This window comes from Muntiacus reevesi, chromosome 2, assembly GCF_963930625.1.
Source record: "Muntiacus reevesi chromosome 2, mMunRee1.1, whole genome shotgun sequence".
Classification (NCBI taxonomy): domain Eukaryota; kingdom Metazoa; phylum Chordata; class Mammalia; order Artiodactyla; family Cervidae; genus Muntiacus; species Muntiacus reevesi.
The window spans coordinates 182,861,484-182,882,062 of record NC_089250.1 but is presented as its reverse complement, the minus strand read 5'-3'; the positions used below and the strand labels follow the sequence as shown (position 1 = coordinate 182,882,062).

Genomic DNA, 20,579 nt, shown 5'->3' with positions numbered 1-20,579 from the left:
ACCCAGCATCAGTGTCTTTTCCAATGAGTCAGTTCTTTGCATCAGGTGGCCAAAGTATTGGAGTGTCAGCTTCAGCATCATTCCTTCCAATGAATATTCAGGATTGATTTCCTTTAGGACTGACTGGTTAGATCTCCTTGCTGTCCAATGGACTCTCAAGAGTCTTCCCTAGCACCACAGTTTGAAAGCATCAGATGGACATTCCACGGGCTAAATTTGGTCTACAGATATGGGGACCTTACACCAAATGAAATAAGCCAGTCACAGAAGGATAAATGGTGTATTATTCACTTAGATTTGGTATCTAAAGTAGTCAAATTCATAGAAACAGGAAGCAGAATGTTGGTTACTAGGAGTTGGGGGGAAGGGGAAATGGGGAGCTGTTGTCTAATGGCTATAGTTCCAGTGTTGCATGAAAAAGTTGAACACTCCTGAACTGTATAGGTAAAAATGTTAAAATTTTTTTTTTTTTGCCACAAGGTTTTATAAAAACCACAAGTGATATCTGCAATAATTGAACACCACAACCAACCAACTCGGGATTGCACTAATGGTGCCTTTTGCAAAGCTGCTGGAATTCCAGTGTCTGAAGGGTATGTCGTGGGAAAGCTGCACTTCAGTGGCTGCCAGCCTGCTCAAAATTCAAAATCCCAGTTCAGTCAACTTACCTGACAATCTATGGAGATCAAAGTTCCCTCCTAACTCAGTAATGGCCTTTGAGTGGTCACAGTTTACCTGTGAGAACTGAAAAAAAGAACTTGCATTTTAGGGATCCATGCGTGCTCCTCGCCAGGCCGAGCTTTCAGAATGACCCTCTAGGCAGTCTGCGTCAGTTGAAGCTGCTGTCTGCAGCCGGCTGCGGAAAGCGAGTTTTCACAGCAGCTGGCCGCTGCGACTAATCATTCGTCTTCCTCAGATCAAAGTCCCCTTTCCAGACACGCTTGAGCAGGTGTTCTGTCTGGTATCAAGCAGAAAGCCTATTCTGGAATCACAGAGTCAATTTTCAAAGCGAAGAGAAAGGCTTGTGGAATGAATGGCCCCGGGTTTGTTCCGTAACTAAACAAGAAGCGCCGGTTGGGCAAATTGGCCATTCAAGGGATTCTCCCATAGCCCTTATCTACTGCCGTTTCAGCTTATCTGTAATTGATTGATTGCCTACCGGGAGTCGGCCCACAGCGCCAAAGGCCTGCGGCCAAGACTTGCCCTTATAAGGGACGCTGAAGGCTCCATTCCCCGCTCTTTACAGAGCCCACTTGACCTAAGCAGGGTGGGTGCGAAGCGAAGCTTTTAGAGTAGGTCCCACCGCAGGGATTTGCTTCAGATCTGGGCTCTCCTCCGCTGCCATTCATTATTTCTGTGACCCGGTGCCAGCGGCGCCCGAGAGCGTTCTTCCCTGCCTCCGAAATGGAGCTAGTTCATTTCTGCTTTCCCTCCTCCCAGAGAAGGGCGTGCCCCGAACCCTGGAAAGCCTCCCGGGGCCAACCCTGCCCACAAAAATCACAGCCGTGGTCCAGGGTCTTGCACGCCCAACCCGGCCGGGGGCGGACAGCTCGCCGCACGTGACCTCGCGGCCCGCGACTCCAACCCTCCGACCTTGGGGCGTGGCCTCGAGGGGCGGTCGAGCGGCGATTGGCCGGGAGGTGGGGCCTGCGGCGTGCGCGCGGAGGGAGAGGGGGTTGGGGGTGTGGCCCGACAGGCCGGAGAGGGCTGCGATTGGCTTGAGACGCGTAGGGGGCGTGGCCACGGGCGGCAGGCCGCGGGTGGGGCCGGAGGCGGCGGGAGTCCCGGCTGCGAGCCGTGCACCTGAGAGCCGACGCCCGGGTCCGCGAAGCTGCACTCGCTGCTGTCCCCGCCGCCATGAACCGCTTCAAGGTGTCCAAGTTCCGGCACACGGAGGCTCGGCCGTCCCGCCGCGAGGTAAGCCCGGCTTCCGTCGCCCCTTGCCCGGCGGCCACCCTCCCCCCACTCCTGGCCCCGCGCGGGGACCCTCCCGAGCCCGCCTGCCCCGGGGGCGCCCCCTTCAGGCCCGGGTCAAGCATCCTGGCCGCCCTGTGGCCGCTCGGCGGTCAGAGCCTGGCGCTCCTGGGACACTCTGGGCTCTCGTTGAGCACCGAGGTCCTGCCTCGCAACGGGACCCCCGAGGCGGCGCCGCCCGCCCGGTGGGCCCGAGGCCTGAGGCCTACGAGGCTGCCTGCCTTCCTGGCTTCCGGTCGGCCTCGCCTGGGAGCCACAGCTCCTCCTCCCCGTCTCCTCGATCGCCCCTGCCCGGGGCTGGGGTGCGAGAGAGATGCCCCTCTGTCCTGGCCTTGGCGAGTCCGGGTGTGTCACTGGAGATGGGGAGCTCCTCGGCCAGAGACGCGCCCCTCCCTTGGGTTTCCGCCGGCGCTTCCTCTCGCGGCTGGCTTGAGTTCTTCCCCTACTCAGGGTGATGCTGCCAAAGCCTGGGTGGGGCGTGGGAAGCCGAAGCAGGTGGAGGCGAGAGAAAGAGCTGAACCAGGTGGCGGGGGAGTCCCCTCGGCCCCCCGGAAAGGCAGCAGGCCTGAGGAAGGGTGTGCTTCAGAGTCGATGCCAGCCCGGGTCTGCAGTGAAACATTATTTGGAAGGCCTGGGAGTGTCTTCCAATAATGAAGAGGAGAAACTGACCTCTGGTGACTCCATCAGAGGCCATCTCCCATCAGGACAGCCTGAAGCAGAAGCCTGGTTCTGATCCTCTGGACAGTGTTTCCTGGGCATGTCCCACGTGCATGTCAAGCTGCTGAAACCACAGTGGTGAACACAACAGCAATTTCCTCCCTCTCTGGTGCTTACAGGCTCAGGAGAGAGACAGCAAGCATGCAGGCAGGCAAGGGCAATGCAAGTTTTAATAAGTGCACTGGGGAACACACATGGTGGCGCTGGGATTAAGATGGAGACAGACCTAGAGGTGGAATTAACCTCAGTAGGGTAGTCCAGGACGTCAGCTGGGGGGAGGTGACATTTAAGCTAAGGCAGGAAGGGTGAGAAGCAGCTGGGCATTCGGGAAGAGCGGGGTGAGAAGGAGCCTGGTGGAGGAAGGAAAGTGGGGCAGGGTGGTTGGAGGGCAGTGAGAGGGAAGCATGATGTCAGATTAGTCCAGAGTGGGCCTGCAGAGCCCGAGAGCCCCAGGAAGAAGCTGGGTTTTCTTCTGAGTGCAGTGGGTAGCCATCGAAGGGTTGAGGGGTGGTGGCAGAGAGGTTCTCATGTTTGCATTTAAGACCGTCACTCAGTGTAGTCAGTACTGCTTGGAGAGGTCTAGAGTGGACTTGAGGGGCTCAAGTGGACTTGTTCCTGGTGGACCTCAGTTCAGCAAGGCGAGCAGACAGGTGTGGAAGTAGAGATAGTAGAGAGAGCTTAACACTGTTTACACGTTAGGGAGATGGAAGGACAGGTGGTGTGTTCTCTTTGTCAAAACTATTGTATTTTCTGTCACTGTATTTGTACAGTGAACAGGAGTCCGGAGGGAAGAATAATCCTGAATGATAACATTCTACCCCAGCAGGTGAACATTGAAATGGAAACTAGGGTGCTGGGGGTGGTTTCCGGGATGCTCTCAGCGGGTGGGCTGGGACATGTGGGTGCTCGACCCTCGTCAGGGATGATGTGAGGTGCTGATACAGGAAAAGCTGGGACCTCGCTGAGCTCAGTCTTGGAAAAAGAGTTGCTCTGCTCTTCTGCTGGGGGTGTTAACATCATTGTCTATTTGTGGGGGAGCGTCGTTCAGCTGACTGTAGGACTTCGTGGAAAGGCCTTGACTATCCCCTTTCTGAGCTTGTTGTATTTTCCCCCTCCGGGGCTCGGAGGAGACGCGTGCTTGGTGGAGGCCTTCAGTAATGCGGTTGAGGAAGTTGAGTTTGTCTGTCTGTCTTAGACGCTCACTTCTCCTTTCTCTGCTTCTCTCTCCCTTTTAACATCAGTCCCCACCCCCAGCCAACACACACACGGCCCAGTTAGCCCCTTGACTTCGTTCAGCCTGAGCTTCCTTCAGACATTTTCCTGCCCCTTATTAGAGAACTTACTTAATACTCAAAATTGACCCCCTTATGACAGGTTGTTATTTTAAGGACATTTTTTGTATTTTCTAAGGGACTGTGCATGGGGACAGGGTTTGATTCAAAGGCCTGCATCTCTAATGGTGCAGCTTTAAGGTAGAGTCTCCCTTCAGTATGCCCTACTCCCTGCTTTAGGCAGAGCCCTAGCCAACCCTTTTTTTTTTTTTTTGGTTCTCTGTTTTCAGGCCTGGATCAGTGACATTCGAGCAGGCACTGCCCCCTCATGTGGGAACCATATCAAAGCCAGCTGCAGCTTAATTGCATTCAACTCTGACCGTCCAGGTAGGGAGGTGAACATGGATGTGGAGAGTCAGATGTTGTCACCCTACCAAGGGCAGAAGGACAGGCTCGTTGTAGGCCAGAGGCTTGGAGGGACCTCTCGGGGTTCAGAAGTCAGCACCATGAGGGGCCTTAGACCCCTGCAAACCAGTCAATGTGCAGTAAGCAGATGGACTTCAATTTGGGCATTTTACAGAACACGTTGTGTAAACGTGTTGACTGTGGTCTTCAAGAGCTTGGCCTGGGGTGGGGGTGGGGGGCTGTCGCTATTGTTTCCAACAGTCCCCATATGCAACCCACTCCTCATGCGGGGGCAGCTGGGGTCGATAGGGAGGTAAAAGCTCCCTGTGTTAGTTGGGGCTCTGAAGGTTGCTAGTGATGACTCAGACCTCAAATTGACTTAAGCAATAAACAGATAAAACAGTTACCGTTTGGTTTATATAACTAAATTCCAGGGGGTTCAGGCAGAGCTGTGTCTCACTGTATCCTGTCCCTCAGTTCTGCTGCCCTTGGGTGATGGCTTCTTTCTCAAGTAGAACTGGGAAGGTGGCAGCTAGTGGCCCCAAGGTGACTACTAAGGCCAAACAGTGCCATAAAGAGACAACTTGTGTCTTTGCATAGTCGATGTCACGGAAGACTCTTGTGCGGGGCAGAAACTGAACCCAGGCCAACCACTCCATCCGGAAGGATGTGGTCTTACCATTGGTGGAGGCTTCAGGAAGGTCTGAGGCCAACCTCTTGGGTCTCATGTCCTCTGGGAGCCCTGGGCAGTAGATCCCCGTTAGGCCTGAAGTCAGAGCCCCTGTGTGTGTTTGACAGGTGTACTGGGCATCGTGCCTCTGGAAAGCCAGGGAGAGGACAAGAGACAGGTGACTCACCTGGGCTGCCATTCAGGTGAGTGGGGACGGAAACCAGGACGCCTGGAACTCACCCCTCCCGCCCTGGGGCCAAGGATTCCTACTCACCTGGTCCTGCACCCCCGTGGTTGGCTGGGCTCCTCCTGCCATCCCCACTGTGGGAAAACTGTTGCTGGTTGAGAACTCCAGCCTGGGCAGAGAGGAGGGAAGCTGGTGCTCCAGATGGTCAGACTGGAAGGAGGAGTATGCACCGTCCCGTGCCAGGCTCCAGGCTACTGATGGCTCCCTGTCACTGTGGAAGACTCAAGCCCGTGTGATTCTTAGTCCCGTGTGCTCGTCTGGAGCCCAGCAGATCACCTCTCACAGCAGGCATCCTCCCAGCCAGGCTGGCTGCTGAGGGCCCTCCAAGGAGGGGGCTGGTTGGGCTGCAGAGCCAGAGATGGGCCCTCACAAAGAGAGCTTTTGTCCACCCCTGTAGCTGCTTCTGGGGGCGTCCAGCAGTCCACCTGGCAGCCTGCCCACGTCGAGGGAACAGTTTGGTCTTCTCAGGCTGCAGCAGCGCCTCTTCTTTTCCCATCCAGCTGCGGTGGCCACGGGCCCAGACCCTCTGGCCTGTGCTCCTGGCCGCCTGTTGGGCGGCCTGGGGTGAGAGAAGGGCGCTGATCCTTCATCCCCAGTCTGGGTGTGCAGCTCAGTGTCTCGGTCCTGATGCTGAGGGTGGCGGTTAATAAGATGACGGTAGTAAAGAATGATGGAGCTTTCCGTGGGCGCTCAGCACTGTCTTTGTTTTCTTACCCCATCCTTGCTTAAAACTTAAAACAACTTTGTCAAGGTATCATTTACGTACTTATAAACATTGCTTGTTTTATATGAAAAATTTGGTGCCTTTTGTTAAATTAACAGGGTCGGGTATCCCACCATTCAGTTTTAGAACATTTCCTTTATCCTGAAAAGACCCCTCATGCTCCTTTGCAGTTAATGTGTCTGCCTCGGGCGGTGAAGTCTCAGGCATTCATGGATCTTTCTGCCTCTGCAGCAGGGGCTGTGAGCTACTGTGTGGCCAGAACTGGCCTGCTGCCTGTCTTTGTAAATAGTTTTATTGGAACACGGCCACGCCTCTTCATTGACTTATGGTCTGTGGCTGCTTTTCCCAACAACTGCAGAGTTAAGGAGACGGGTACCATATGTCCCTCGAAGCCTGAAATGTTTTCTGTCCCACCCTTCACAGAAAACGCTGGTTGATTTTTGCTCTATGGACTGGCCTTCTCTGGATGTTTCACATAAATGGATTCATGTTATGCGTAGCCTTTCAAATCTGGTCTCTTTCATTCAGCGTAATATTTTTGCGATCCATCTAACGTAGCCCGTAGACGAATTCTGCTTTGTCATACCTTTCTGAAGTAGGTTTCTGTTTTTATTTTTTATCTGATTGTGCCATACAGCTTGCAGAATCTTAGTTCCCCGACCAGGGATTGAACCTGGGACCACGGCAGTGAAAACACCAGGTCCTAACCACTGGACCACCAGGGAATTCCCAAGAAGTAGGTTTTTAAATAACCGATTTTTCAGCTAAGAAAACCAAGGCTCAAAGGGATTATTAGGAACTTAGCGATGTTGGCATTGCTGCTGGCAGAGCCAGAGTCGGAACCCAGGTATTTTAGGCACGGTGCTGTTGGCTTTGTGATTCTCCTTCACAGGGAAGTGGCTCCAAGTTGGAGCTGCATGCAGGGTGGTGAGACCCCTGTTACTGGCAGCTAGACCGGGCTTTGTGGTGGATCATAGCCTCTCTGTGGCTGCAGCTGTCCGGCGCCTCTCCCCAAGGGAGTAGCCTTGCCCGGAAATTGGTCCTGGGGGCGCTTCACTCCAGCTCCTCAGAACCTACCCTTGGGGCACCAGGCACTCCTCTCCCCTTTGGGTGCTGGTGGAGGGTGGGGGGGTACTGCAGTGACGGGTTTTGGCTGCTGCTCTGACTTCGGGGTGCACCTGGGGCACCTTCTGCCTCTCAACTCTCGGTTGGCCCTTTGGTCTGGGGAGCAGAAGGTTGGGCAGCATCTGGAGACTGTTTCTGCAGGACTGGGCTGGAGGGTGGTGACCAGCGGCCTGCTCTGATGTGGGAAAGGCCGCAAGCTGTTGTGCTGAGGATGTAGGTTCTGAATCTGGGCTGACTGCCTGACCCTCAGCCTGGCCCCTTCTCAGCTGTGCAGCTCTGGGCAAGTAACTTAACCTCTCTATCCTCGTGTTCTCATCCTCCACTTGGGGATGAGGCCACAGTGCCATCCTGAAGGTCATTGTGAGGAGTTGGCAAGATGAACCTTCAGGCCACAGTCCTTCCAGCACTGCTGGGCACCCGGATTGGCCGCTGCTCGTTCCCTTGGGGAGGCCAGAGTCTGCACCCAGCCCGGGCCCTGCCTTGTCCTGTCAGAAGCCCGCAGGGTTGGGTGCACGGTTCTGTGGTCAGGAGTCCAGGTTGGGGTTGTCCCAGGAGTGCCTGTCCCCGTCCACCCCTTCTCTTCCTTGTCTTATGGGTCCTCTGGCCTGGGAGGACAGTGTATTTGCTCGGCCCTGCTGGGGAGGCTGGCAGGAGGGTGGTCACTGTGCTCCTTGCTTTGGTGACTCAGGCCTGGCTGTCCTGCTCACATCCCAACCAGCTCTACACCCAAGTCTCTGCCTGGCTGAAGCCCCCAGTCTCACCTCCCTTCTGGGCTCTGGCTCACTCCGTGCGCCCCACCCCTCCTCCTGGTTTCCCCAGAGCTGAGCAGTTCAAGTTCTTCAGTTGTGGATCTGAGACCAACTCCAGCTCTCATAAGCCACAGAGGGGTTTATTGGGAGACTCTTGGGGAACTTCCAGAACTGAAGAAACAACTGGACACACAGGCCTTCAGAGGGTCCTGCCCAGAGCTGACCGCCGCCTCCCGGCTGGCTGCTCTCCACCCAGGCCAGTCCCTAAGGTGCCCTGTCACTCGGCCTCCTCTTCCCGGTCTCATTCCCTTCAGAGAGAAGCTGGCACCTGGGCTTGGGGCGGGTGCGCTCCTGCAGGTGGGTCAGCCCTGGCTAGTCAGGGGGCAGAGAACTCCTAGGTTGGCACTGTCACCCCCGCCCCCTGCCTGCCTGGTGCCCTGACCCATGCCACCCTCAGTGTTCTCCGGGGCCCGCTGTGCCCCCTCCAGGAAGCCCCCCTCCATGCTCAGCCATACTCTTGCTGCATCCGCAGAGAAATTCGTGTCCCTGTGGAGGTGGGGAGGGTCCTTGAGCGCTGAGTGGCCTGTGGTCTGTCCTGTTTGTGATTCACGTGGGGGCTGGCACTTGTGTCCGTTCACCCGAACTGGGCTCTGGATTTTGGGTGAATGCAGGTGCCTGATGACCTGGGGAGCTTCCTACCCATCCTGCCAGTCTCCCGATGCTGGGCCCTTGGCCACCAGGGACCAAGTCTGGGCCTGTGTCTGGCAGGTGTGGACCTGTGGTGTTGGCCCGCGGTCTCCGAAGGTGCCCTTCCCTTGAGGATTTCCAGGCTGCCATCGTGTGGGCAGCGGGTCAGCCGGGAGGCCCTGGGCTGTGGTTCTGGCCTTGGGAGAGGGTACAGTGGGTCGGAATAGGACATTCATCCTCGTCAGGCCATGTCAACTGTTTCTCTCCCACAGACCTGGTCACGGACTTGGACTTCTCTCCCTTTGATGACTTTCTCCTGGCCACAGCCTCAGCCGATAGGATGGTGAGCAGAGCTGCTGGAAGACCTGTTTGTGGTCTTCTGAGAGCCCAGGGCCCTGCTGGTTCCCCCACATCAGCTCTCGTGCGCCCCCGGGAACTTGCTCTGAGCCAGGGCCATTACCTGCGCCCTGCTGCTCGGCTCCTGCGGACAGCAGGGCTCGGGTGGTGGGAGGCCTGGAGGGGACAGGGCAGAGCGCCGGCTCCCCCCACTCCCACATCTTTCCCTCGGCCCCCGAGCCTGCCCCCTCCCTTCCCCTGGGGTGGGGGCACCCGGGACAAGGCTGGACGGAGGCAGCGGGATGCCCCCCCCCGCCCCCCGCCAGCCCTGGGCTCATAGACTCATTCTTCTCTGCAGGTGAAACTGTGGCGACTGCCAGCGTCTGGCCAGGCACTGCCCTCGGGGCCTGGGCTGCTGCTGGGCCCCGAGGACGCCCAGGTGGAGGTGCTGCAGTTCCACCCCACCGCCGACGGCGTCCTTCTGAGCGCGGCGGGCAGGGTCACGAAGGTCTGGGACGCTACCAAGCAGCAGCCGCTCACAGGTAGGGCCGCCACGACAGCTCCTCCCCGGGCATCCCCATCTGGCAGCACTTTATGTCTGTTTGCAATTCTGGCAACGTGAGTTTCAAGACACGTGTCAGGTTTCACATGCATGTGATATATATGTATATGTAGTTACGTGTGTGTGTGTGTGTGTGTATGTATCTGTGTATTTGTTTACCTGTGCATGTATATATGATACATAATTTTACAAGACTTGTTAGCAAGCACCCTGTCCCTCCCCAGTTTCCATAGACATCTGTTTTCATCTCATTTGGCTTTTTTTTCTGCTTTCTCCTCCATATGTCTAAATAACTTCCTTATACTGTTATTTCTTGAATTGTGTGTCATTTCAGTTTTGAAAGCAGACTATTAATTCCTCCTCTAGGAGATGAGAATTTTGCTGTCTTCCTCACTTCCCCCTTCCCCCCACAATGCTGCTTCTCTCATTTCCCCCAGTGTAGTGTCCTGGTCCATTGGACTGCTACAGCAGAATCCCACAGACTGGGATTATAATTGGGTTGTAAACAACATTTATTTCTCACAGTTTCGGAGTCTGGAGGTCTAAGATCCAGGCACTGGAGAGGACCTGCTTCCTGGTTTGCAGGTGGTCCTCTCTTCACATGGAGGCAGGGGTGAGGGAGCTCTCAGGGGTGTCTCTGATAAGAGCACCGAGCCCTTCATGAGTTTGACCTTATCGCCTCCTGGAGGCCCTGCGGCCAGATTCCATCCCAGTGGGAGTTAGGTTTCAACCTGTGAATCTGGGGGCACACCAGCATTCAGACCACGCATAGGGAATGACAGCTTTGGGCCAGATTCTTTAGTGTTTGCATGGTTATGACCCACCACGGAGCCCGGGTGTTTCTGTGGCATCGTCACCAAATCCTTTCTGCAGAGTCCTCCTGGACAAGCTCGTCCCCTTTGTAGGGGAAAGACATGAAGCTCAGAGAACTGAAGGATGGACTTTCCCTGCAGGGCTGTGCAGACTGTCCGGGGTTGTGCAGGGTCACCATGGTGGCGTCCCCATCTCGGGCAGGGACCAAGGGCCAACAGCTTAACAGGGTGTCTGAGGGACCTGCCTTCTGACAGCATCAGTTCCCAAGAAGTCACTCAGTGTTCACCATGGAGCCATCTTGTGCTCCAAGGGACCTGAAACTTAAGGTGCAGGCCTCGGCCCTAGTGTGCTCCTGGTGCAGTTGAGACCAGCCCGACCTTGCAGTGGTGGCGTGTCATCAGGGAGTCACCGCAGCTGTAACTTCTGTCTCAGGCCCTTCTCGTCTGCCCAGCACTTCCTGGTTCGCAGGTGGTGCTGAGCACTGTGCTGGGGGCTTCACACAGGGGGCTGTTGCCGTTCCCGTATAGTAGCTGAGGCTAAAAAACGTGACAGAGGTCGCAGCGCAAGTGGGTGACAGGGCTGGGATTAACTTGAGGGGGTAGACCTTGGCATGGTAGTTACCTGGGGCTGCAGAGAGAATTATCCCCAAACCCAGAGGCTCAAGAGAACTGAGAACATTTCTTATCACCAGGGGTTTGAGAGCAGTGTAGCAGGGTGTCTCTGGCCTGGGATTTCTCGTGAGGCCGGGGTCCCCTGTCAGCCGGGGCTGCCGGCACCTGCAGGCTGAACTGGGCCAGGAGGATTCACTTTTTGGATGGTTCACTGTCACGGTGCAGGCTGTGGGTAGGAGGCCTCAGTTCTCCCCCGTCAACCTCCCCGTGGGCTGCTTGATCACCCTCACCACACAGCAGCTGCTTCCCCAGGGGACAGTCCCAGAGAAGCAGCGAGGAGGAGGCCACGGTGCAGCTTATGCCGCAGCTTTGGGAGATGCATGCCTTCTGCGAAAAGCTGGTCACCAAGTCCTGCTCACACTCAAGAGGAAAGGACTTGGGCTGCACATTTTGTTCATGTATATTTTACATTTATTTGTTTGGTTGCACCAGGTTTTAGTTGTGGCATGTGGGATCTAGTTCCTTGACCAGGGATTGAACCCAGGCCCCTTGCATTAGGAGCGCCCAGTCTTAGCCACTGGACCACCAGGGAAGTCCCTGGGCTGCACATTTTGAAAGGAGGACTTGTTAACGTTTCCTAGCATTGCCATCATCAGTTCAGTTTAGTCGCTCAGTTGTGTCCGACTCTTTGCGACCCCGTGAATCACAGCACGCCAGGCCTCCCTGTCCATCACCAACTCCCGGAGTCTACTCGAACTCATGTCCATCGAGTCAGTGATGCCATCCAACTATCTCATCCTCTGTCATCCCCTTCTCCTCCTGCCCCGAGTCCCTCCCAGCATCAGGGTCTTTTCCAATGAGTCAACTCTTCACATGAGGTGGTCACAGGATTGGAGTTTCAGCTTCAGCTTCAGTCCTTCCAATGAACACCCAGGACTGATCTTTAGGATGGACTGGTTGGATCTCCTTGCAGTCCAAGGGACTCTCAAGAGTCTTCTCCAACACCACAGTTCAAAAGCATCAGTTCTTCGGCACTCAGGTTTCTTCACAGTCCAACTCTCACATCCGTACATGACCACTGGAAAACCCATAGCCTTGACTAGACGAACCTTTGTTGGCAATGTAATGTCTCTGCTTTTTAATATGCTGTCTAGGTTGGTCATAACTTTCCTTCCAAGGAGTAAGCGTCTTTTAATTTCATGGCTGCAATCACTGTCTGCAGTGATTTTGGAGCCCCCCAAAATAAAGTCTGACACTGTTTCTACTGTTTCCCCATATATTTTTCATGAAGTGATGGGACCAGATGCCATGATCTTAGTTTTCTGATTATTGAGCTTTAAGCCAACTTTTTCACTTTCCTCTTTCACTTTCATCAAGAGGCTTTTTAGTTCCTCTTCACTCTCTACCTCAAGGTTGGTGTCATCTGCCTATCTGAGGTTATTGATATTTCTCCTGGCAATCTTGATTCCATAATAGAGTACCACAAATTGAGGGGCCTAATATAGCATTTATTAACTGGCAACTCTGGAGACCAGAGTCTGGAATCAAAGTATTGGCAAGGTTGGTTCCTTCTGAGGCTGCGCAGGAGACTCTGGACCAGGTTCCCCACCCAATGCTCCGTGGCTTCCAGTGCTCCCATGGACCCCGTGCTCTGTGGCTTCCACTGTGTTTGTAGCGTCTTCTCTCTGTGCATGTTTGTCTCCCCATCTGATTTCACAAGGGCATCATTCATACTGGATCAGAGTCCGTCCTAGCAGTAGCAACTTGATCATCTGCAAAGACCCTATTTCCAAATAAAGTTGCATTTACCTGTGCTGAGGATTGGGACATTGACATTTTTGGAGGGTAGACACAATTCAGCCTGTAACTGGAGGGGTGTCAAAGAATTTGTGGATACATTTTAAAACTGTCATGCTAAAAAATAAAAGCAAAAAAAACTGTCATGCTCTGCAGGGAGGGAGTGAGGAGAGCCCGAGCAGGTGCCCAGGGCAAGGGTGCTTGTGACACTTCCATGGGCTGTGTGGCCCACTGCAGGGGGATGGGGAGGCATGTTGGTGACTGAGCAGAGCGAGGTGACCCAGCAGCAGGGAGCTGGCTGGGGGCGTGGCCTGAGAAGGGTGGGGCTGAATGACGCCCCGCCCCCAACCTGGAGGCCCTGCTGCTCTGGCTCCTGCACCGGAAGGCACCCTCGCAGCGGCTGCCCCTTTCCCAGAATGACCCCCAAGCCAGGCCCGCCTGCAACCGCTTCCCTGAGACCCTCATTGCCTGGGATGGGGTGGGGGGACCCTGGACCCCTCCTGACCTTGGCTGCTTCTCTGCAGAGCTGGCGACCCACGGGGACCTGGTGCAGGGTGCCGCCTGGAGCCAGGACGGAGCCCTGCTGGGCACAACCTGCAAGGTAAGGGTGGGCGGTGAGACTCGAGAAGGTGCCTTCCAGGGCCTGAGGCATGCCCAGCTCTGCCAGGGCCATCCCATCGCAGAGCCCAGGTCGCCAGCAGTACCTGTCAGGCCCCGAGGTACTTGGGGGGCAGCAGAGAACTGAAGCCAGGGCGGGTGTTCCCCTCTGCTACCCTCACTACTCCAGCTCATATTTGTCTCTCGAAGCCCACGCCCCACTAAGGAAAGCCCCACACTGGCCCTTGGGGGCTCCCGTCACCACCCTCAGCCAGCCCCTCCTGGCTGCTGGCCACTTTGTGACCGTGGGGGAGGGTTGTGTCAGGCAGCATCCACAGCAGGGCGCTGTGCCAGCCCCCCCTCCCCCAGGCAGTCAGCAGGGCTCAGGGTCCTTGGTGACGTCAGGTCCTGTGCCCACCGGGGCCCACGCTGGTGGGGGCGGCCAGTGTAGGTCCCGGGATCATGTAGATGAAAGGATAATTGTGACCCCTGACGGTGACCCAGGCTGTTAGAGGGATCAGAGGTGCTTTGAGTGGTTGGAGAGGCCAGGGAGGCCTGGTCTCCAATGGGAGGCTGGGAGGGGAGGGCTCCTGGTGCAAGGCCGGGGGTGCGGGCTGTGGCGGAGGGCAGAGCTGTGAGCCCACCGTCACGCTTGTTACTATAGAAGCAGCTGGAAAGCAGCGGAGTGTTTAAAGGCAAACAGGGTGGGGGTGTGAAGGGAGCAGGTCTGCACCGTGAGGCTCCCCGGCCACAGTGTGGACAGGGCACCTGGACAGTGCGGACAGGGGAAGGAAGGAGGAGTGTCCAAAGCAGAGGTGGAGCGACCTTCGCAGGAGGGAAGGAGGAGCCTCCCTCTACCCTCCAAGACACAGAGTACCCGAGAGGACTGGGGTCATGAAGCCGGCTCCCGGGTCGCAGGCTGAAGGAGGGCCTGCCCCCGAGCCCATGGGGTCAGAGGCCCCCGGGATGTCCCAGGGACGTCTGCTGAGTCCAGGCTGAAGGTGGGGGCCTGTGTTCATGTGGCACCCGCAGAGGGACAGGAGGACTGACTGGGAGGGAAGGGGTGAGAGGAGGGACAGAACCTGCGAGGAGACAGGGAGCCCCCGCCGGAGGGGAGGATGCGTCCGGGGAGGAGTCTGCATGGAAGCAGCTGGCAGCGTACCCGGGGACTCGGGTCTTGCACAACCTTCAGGAGCCTGTGGGGTGTCTTCTGCCTGAAGCCACCCGTGAAGGAAGCTGGAGGCAAGGAAGGAGCCTGCACAGGCTCTTCTGGGAAGTGTGGCTCGGGCTTCCCAGGGACAGTGAGGTTGGGGCTACCCTGCTGAGGAGGGAACAGGTGTCCCAGGCAGAGGCACTGACCTAGACACAGTCCTGACAGATACCGAGAGAGACACAGAGACAAGGAGGGAAGGGCATTGTCACAAAGTGTTTTCTTTTGATCACCCAAATACAGTATTTTGCTAAGTCACTTCAGTTGTGTCCGACTCTTTAAGACCCTGTGAACTGTAGCCCGCCAGGCTCCTCTGCCGATGGGAGTCTTCAGGCAACAATACTGGAATGGGTTGCCATTTCCTCCTCCAGGGGATCTTCCTGACCCAGGGATTGAACCTGCATTGGCAGGCGCCTGCTTTGCTACTAGTGCCACCTGGGAAGCCCAAGTATAGGGTTGAGTTGACCAAAATGTTTGTCTGGGTTTTTCCGTAGCATCTTTTTCCCCCCCCTTAGTATTTATTTATTTATTTGGCTGTGCTGGGTCTTAGTTGTGGCATGTGGGATCTTTAGTTGGGGGCTGTGGACTCTAGTTCCCTGACCAGGGCTCGAACCAAGGCCCCCTGCGTTGGGAGTATAGTCTTAGCCACTGGACCACCAGGAAAGTCCCTTTGTACATAGTCTACACATTACTCTACCCTATACTTTTTTGTCCAGTGTAATAAACTTTTTTTTTCCAGCTTATCAAAAATTTAACAAATGTCACAGGAAACATTTTATCACATAATTTCACAGTTTGCCTAGTGGAACGCCTGCTCTCAGAAGTGTGGATTACTTCCACTTGGAGTCACTGTGTTACAAGCTGTAACATTTGGGTGTATCTCTATAGAGAGTTGTTTCCCTGTGTTCTGTGACTTCCTTAGCCTGGAGCAGGGGCAGACTTTTTCTGTGAAGAGCCTGGTAGTAGAGACTCCAGGTTCTGCAGGCCAGACTGTCTCCATCAGCGCCGCTTGGTAACAAAGCAGTCATGGGGAGTGCATATATGACGTGAGAGCTGCAGCCTCGTGGCCAGTCCAGCCTGTGGCCTCTGCCCCACGTCCCCTCAGCTCCAGGCCCCCACCCCAGCCCCAGGCAGGGTGTCTGGGAAGCAGGTGTCCAGGGGCTGGACACGGGTCATTTCCTGTGGAGCAGGCAGAGGTGCCAGCCCTCCCCAGAGCTCACAGCCCAGCTGGGCCTGGTGTGAACCGGACCCCAGTGTGGTTGGAGCCCCCAGAGGGGTCATAAATGAGGCTGCAGAGGGATTAATCGGGAGGCAGGCGTGTCTCCCGGGGGTCCTGCCATGTTCAGAGGCAGCCAGTGAAGGCATGCGTCCACGAGGAGGGGAGGGTGGGCTGAGGGCAAGGGAGGATGTGTTTTTTTCTTTTTTTTTTTTGAGGATGTGTTTTGAAAGGCAGTAGGCATCCTGGCTGGGGGCCCAGTGTGGGGGTGACCTGATCAGATGGCGCTGTGGGGGTGAGGTGATGGGGAGGAGCACATCAGCCTGAGAGGGGGCAGAACGGTGAGGAGTGACTCCCTGGGGAGGGCCTGCTGGAGCCCAGGAGAACCTGGAGAACCCGGGAAGGGAGACAAGAGCTTCTGGTCTGGGGATTGTGTGCAGAGGGCTCAGGGGCTGCATCATAACTGTCCCTGTTGAGACAGGGGCTGGGCCCTGTCCCCACACTGACCGTGTGCATGGCTGTGGGCGGTGGTGTGGGAGGGGTGACCACTGTGGGCCCTCAGCATCCAGGGCTGAAGGCCCTCACCACCCAGCCTGCGGCCAGGCAGCCCCGAGGTACCACCCCCCGTGCTGCGCTCCGTCCATACTGGCCTCCTGCCTTGGGAGGGAAAGTGTAGAGAGAAGATCCATCTAGTCACAGAGCCCCACTTCCCTATTGGATCCCAAGGTGATGACTCCTTGCCTGCTGGTGTCTTCGTGGGGCGGATTAGTGGAGCATCCAGCTTCAAGTCCGGTGGAACTCTGACCCTCTGCACCCGGAGCCCAAAGGCGCAGGGACAAGAAGCAGAGATTTCCGAAGGGCATCGCCTGGGGTGGTGCCCGGTGGAGGCCCTGCGGCCCCGCCCCCTCAGGTGCTCTGCCTGTGGGGCTGGCCCGCGGAATCCGCTTCCTGCTCCCCTCCCAGCTGCTGCCGCCGCGGGAAGGGAAGGTGGCCGCTAGGGGGCGCGCTGGCCCCACAGATGGCTGGATGTGGCCAGCTAGGCCCCCTCTGCAGGGTGGGTTGAGCCTGTGAGCCCAGCCCTGCAGCTCCCACCGGCGCCACACCAGCCCCCAGTGCCCTGTCTGAACCCTGGTCTGGACCTGACACTGGGATTGTATACTGCGTGGCCCAGCTCCCCAGGTGCCTCTGACCTCTGAGAATTGCTACCGTCACCCCCAGCCCACCCTGGTTTTTCCCAGGTCATGGAGCACGTGAGTGGTGGAGCTGACGTCCTAGCCTGGCCCTTTCGTCTCCACAGTGTGGGGAGTGGCCTTTGCTGCCAGGAGGCCTTCTCTCTTGCCTGTCACCTTCAAGATCCAGTTCCTGCCACTGCTTGACCCACCCTCTGTCTGGCCCGTGCTGCCCTGTCTCTGTCCTCAGCCTCCAGTGGTTCTTTCCTGTCCCCTGCTGTCTTTTCTGTGTCTGCTGCTGTCTCTTTCTGTGTCTCTGTTTTTCCCCATCCTCTCTGTCTCTCACTGTTCTTTCTGCCTCTGTCCTGTGTCCTTCATTGGCCCCATTGGTCTAATCTCTGTCTCTTAAGCAAACTCGTCCTGAACCTGAGACTGTGGAGTGGATGGTGCCTCAGGGTTAATCCCTGGACTCTGCCCGGCGCCCCCCTGAGCAAGGGCGCAGTAAAATACAGCCACAAGGCTTTGCCGGGCGAGACCCGAGAACCCTGGGACCCTGCCAGGTGTCAGGAAGGCCTGGCTTTCGAGCACTCTCCAGACTGGACCCCTGCCTTGTCCATCTGTGCGTTTTCCCAGTCCCCCCCTTTTCTGCCATGCCCTCCCCGCAGGACCTTGTCTTCCCTGCATGCCACATGCCTGCAGACCCCGTCCCCATCTTTGATTGTGCTCTGTCCCCTTCCTCGAATGCCTTTCTCTTTCCAGCCCAAGCGCCGCTTGTCCTTTGGGCTCAAGTCAGGTCCAGTTCCTCCCCAGAGTTACCTGTGACCCCCTCCAAGTGGCAGACACCAGCACTGTCTGCATCCCAGGCACCCAGGAGGGACGGGCAGGCAGGACCAGGAGTCCAATAGCCCCCTCTATCCCCACTCCATCTTGCATCAGTGAGGTGCGCTTGTTACAGTTAAACCACTGTTGCTACAGTAACTAAAGCCCACAGTTTACATTAGGGTTCACACCACGTACTTCCTGTGGGTTCCCACAAGTGCATGACGTCATGCGAGCCTCCTTACAGCATCACACAGGATAGTTCTGCTGCCCTAAGAAAGTACCCTGTGCTTAACCCATTCATGCCTGCCTGCCTCTTCCCAGACCCCTGGCAACCACTGATCTTTCTGCTGTCTCCCTAAGATTCGACTTCTCCTGGATGTTGAGTGTCACACAGGTGGAATCATAGAATGTAGCCTTTCCAGATTGAGTCCTTTCACTTACTTAGTAATATGCATATATGTATGGGTCTTCCCTACCTTTTTGTGGACTGATAGCTATTTTTAAAATTTTGATATAAAAATGCATATAAAGTTTTCTGTAGTGACCATTCTAAGTGTACAGTTCTAATATTAAATATTTTACATTGTTCTGAAGTTGAAACTCTACACCCATTGAACAACTTCTCTTTGCCCCCTTTTCCAGCCCCTCGTAATCATTTTACTTTCCATACCTAGGAATTTGACTATTTTAAACACCTCATATGAATAGAATCACATACTGTTTGTCTTCCTATAACTGACTTATTTCATTTAGCATAATGTCCCTCAGTAGTGTTAGTCGCTCAGTCGTGTCCGATTCTTTGTGATCCCGTGGACTGTAGCCCACCAGGCTCCTCTGTCCATGGGATTCTTCAGGCAAGAATACTGGAGTGGTTTGCCATTTCCTTCTCCAGGGTATCTTCCCAGTCCAGGGACTGAACCCAGGTCTCCTGCATTGCAGGTAGATTCTTTACTCTGAGCCACCAGGGAAGCCCGTAATATCCTTAAGCTTCATCTATATTATAGCATGTGACATAATTTCCTTTTTCAGACTGAATAATGTTTCATTGAATGCATTTTGTTTCATTGAATGCGTTTTGTTTACCCATTCATCAGTCACTGGACCCTTGGATTGCCTTTGGATCTTGGATATTGTCAATAATGCTGCTGTGAACATGGGTGTGCAAATATTTCTTTGTGACCCTGTTCTCTGTTCTTTTGGGTTTACACACACAAGTGGAATTGCTGATCATATGGTAATTCTATTTTTAATTTTTTGAGGAACTGCTCGACTGTTTTCCATATAATCTGTACCATTTTATATTTCCACAAATAGCTCATAAGGGTTCCACTTTCCACATCCTCACCAACACTTGTTATATTCTGTGTTTTTTTAATTAATTAATTCATTTATTTTTGGCCACACCCAATGGCGTGTGGAACTTTCCTATCCAGGGGTCAAACCCATGCCCCCTGCATTGGAAGGGTAGAGTCTTAAACACCCGCCCACAAGGGAATTCCTATTCTGGGTTTTTTGACAGTAGCCATTCCATTGATGCGAGGTGCAAAATCTTAACCATGATTTTGATTTGCGTTTCTCTGAGGATTAATCATGTTCAACATCTTTTCACATGCTTGTTGGCCATTTGTGTTATCTTTGGAGAGATGTCTATTCAAGTCCTTTGCCCATTTTTAATTGGGTTGTTTGTTTTTTTTGTTGTATGAGTTCTTTATATTGTCAAACACAAGGTCACCTAGGTTTTCTCATATGCTATCTTCTAGAGGTTTTATAATAGAGGTTTGCTTGTTAACATTTAAGTCTATGACCCCCTCTTAGTTGATTTTTGTGAAAGACGTGAAGTCTATGCCTAGACTGATTTCTTTGCATGTGAATACCCAGTTGCTCCAATGCCATGTGTTGAGAAGACTGTCTTTGCTCGTTTGTTGAAGACCAGCTGGCTGTAGCTGACGGGGTCTTTCTCTGTTCCGTGTTCTGTTCCATTGATCTGTTTGCCTGTCCTTGTGTGGATCCACTGTCCTGATTGCCATAGCTTTAGGGTGTACTCCAGAGCAGCAGTCCTCCACCTTTGTTCTCCTCCTTTTCTGCTGTGTCTCTTGCCTGAGTCTCTTGCCTGTCCACATAAAGTTGTCTTGCTGAGTCTCTTGCCTGTCCACATAAAGTTGTCTTGCTGAGTCTCTTGCCTGTCCACATAAAGTTCAGAGTCAGTGGGTTGATATTCACAAAATAACTCGTCGGGATTTTCATTGGGATCATATTGAATCTATATGTTAAGTCGCGAAGAACTGATATCTTGACAATACTGAGTGTTCCTGACTGTGAACGTGGACTAGCTCTCCGTTTAATTCTGTGATTTCTTTCATCAGAGTTTCGTGATGTTGCTTGTGTACATCTCATACGTATTTTGTTAGATGTATAGCTAAATATTTCCGGGTTTTTTTTTTAGAGGGGGGTTGCTGATATAAGCAGTATTGTTCTTCATTTCGAATTCCAGTTGTTCATTGCTGATTGATTGTTTTTTGAAATAAGAAAATGTGAACCGTGCTGATTGAAACAAAGGGGAGCCATGCTAAGATGTAAAAAGGAAAAGCTGACCACCCCTCACCTGCCTCCACCCTGGTCCCAGTGTTAACACACGTCCCGTGCCTGTCAAGACCTTTCTCCTTACTCAGCACTCTTGCAAAACATACAGGAATGTGGTCAGACAAATGGGGGTTTTGTTTATTTTTAACCACAGTAAATTCACACCACCACGTATTACTAGGCATCTTCCCTTTTGCATTTAGCAGTTCATCACTGCCAAGCCTGTAAATAGTCAGTGGATATAGATTCTCTTCCCCCTCCCCCAGTTCTTTATGCATGTGTGTGTGTGTACACGTT

The 20,579-nt window shown here is 54.5% G+C and overlaps 1 protein-coding gene and 1 non-coding gene across 4 annotated transcripts in view; one reads left to right on the top strand and one right to left on the bottom strand.

Moving 5' to 3' along the window:
• The first annotated feature begins 1,770 nt into the window (after positions 1 to 1,770).
• CORO7 (coronin 7) overlaps positions 1,771 to 20,579 on the top strand; it is a 51,698-nt gene continuing 32,889 nt past the window's right edge. For 2 of the 3 annotated variants that reach the window (XM_065924243.1, XM_065924244.1), the window contains exons 1-6: positions 1,771 to 1,917; positions 4,253 to 4,349; positions 5,166 to 5,240; positions 8,842 to 8,912; positions 9,264 to 9,447; positions 13,213 to 13,289. In XM_065924243.1, coding sequence (XP_065780315.1) covers positions 1,858 to 1,917; positions 4,253 to 4,349; positions 5,166 to 5,240; positions 8,842 to 8,912; positions 9,264 to 9,447; positions 13,213 to 13,289 — 564 coding nt within the window. In that variant the 5' untranslated portion in view covers positions 1,771 to 1,857. The remainder of the gene's footprint in view (positions 1,918 to 4,252; positions 4,350 to 5,165; positions 5,241 to 8,841; positions 8,913 to 9,263; positions 9,448 to 13,212; positions 13,290 to 20,579) is intronic. The other variant, XM_065924245.1, reaches the window with a different exon arrangement.
• Positions 6,661 to 6,733, bottom strand: TRNAE-UUC (transfer RNA glutamic acid (anticodon UUC)). The gene has a single exon. It is a non-coding gene; the product is annotated as a tRNA-Glu (tRNA).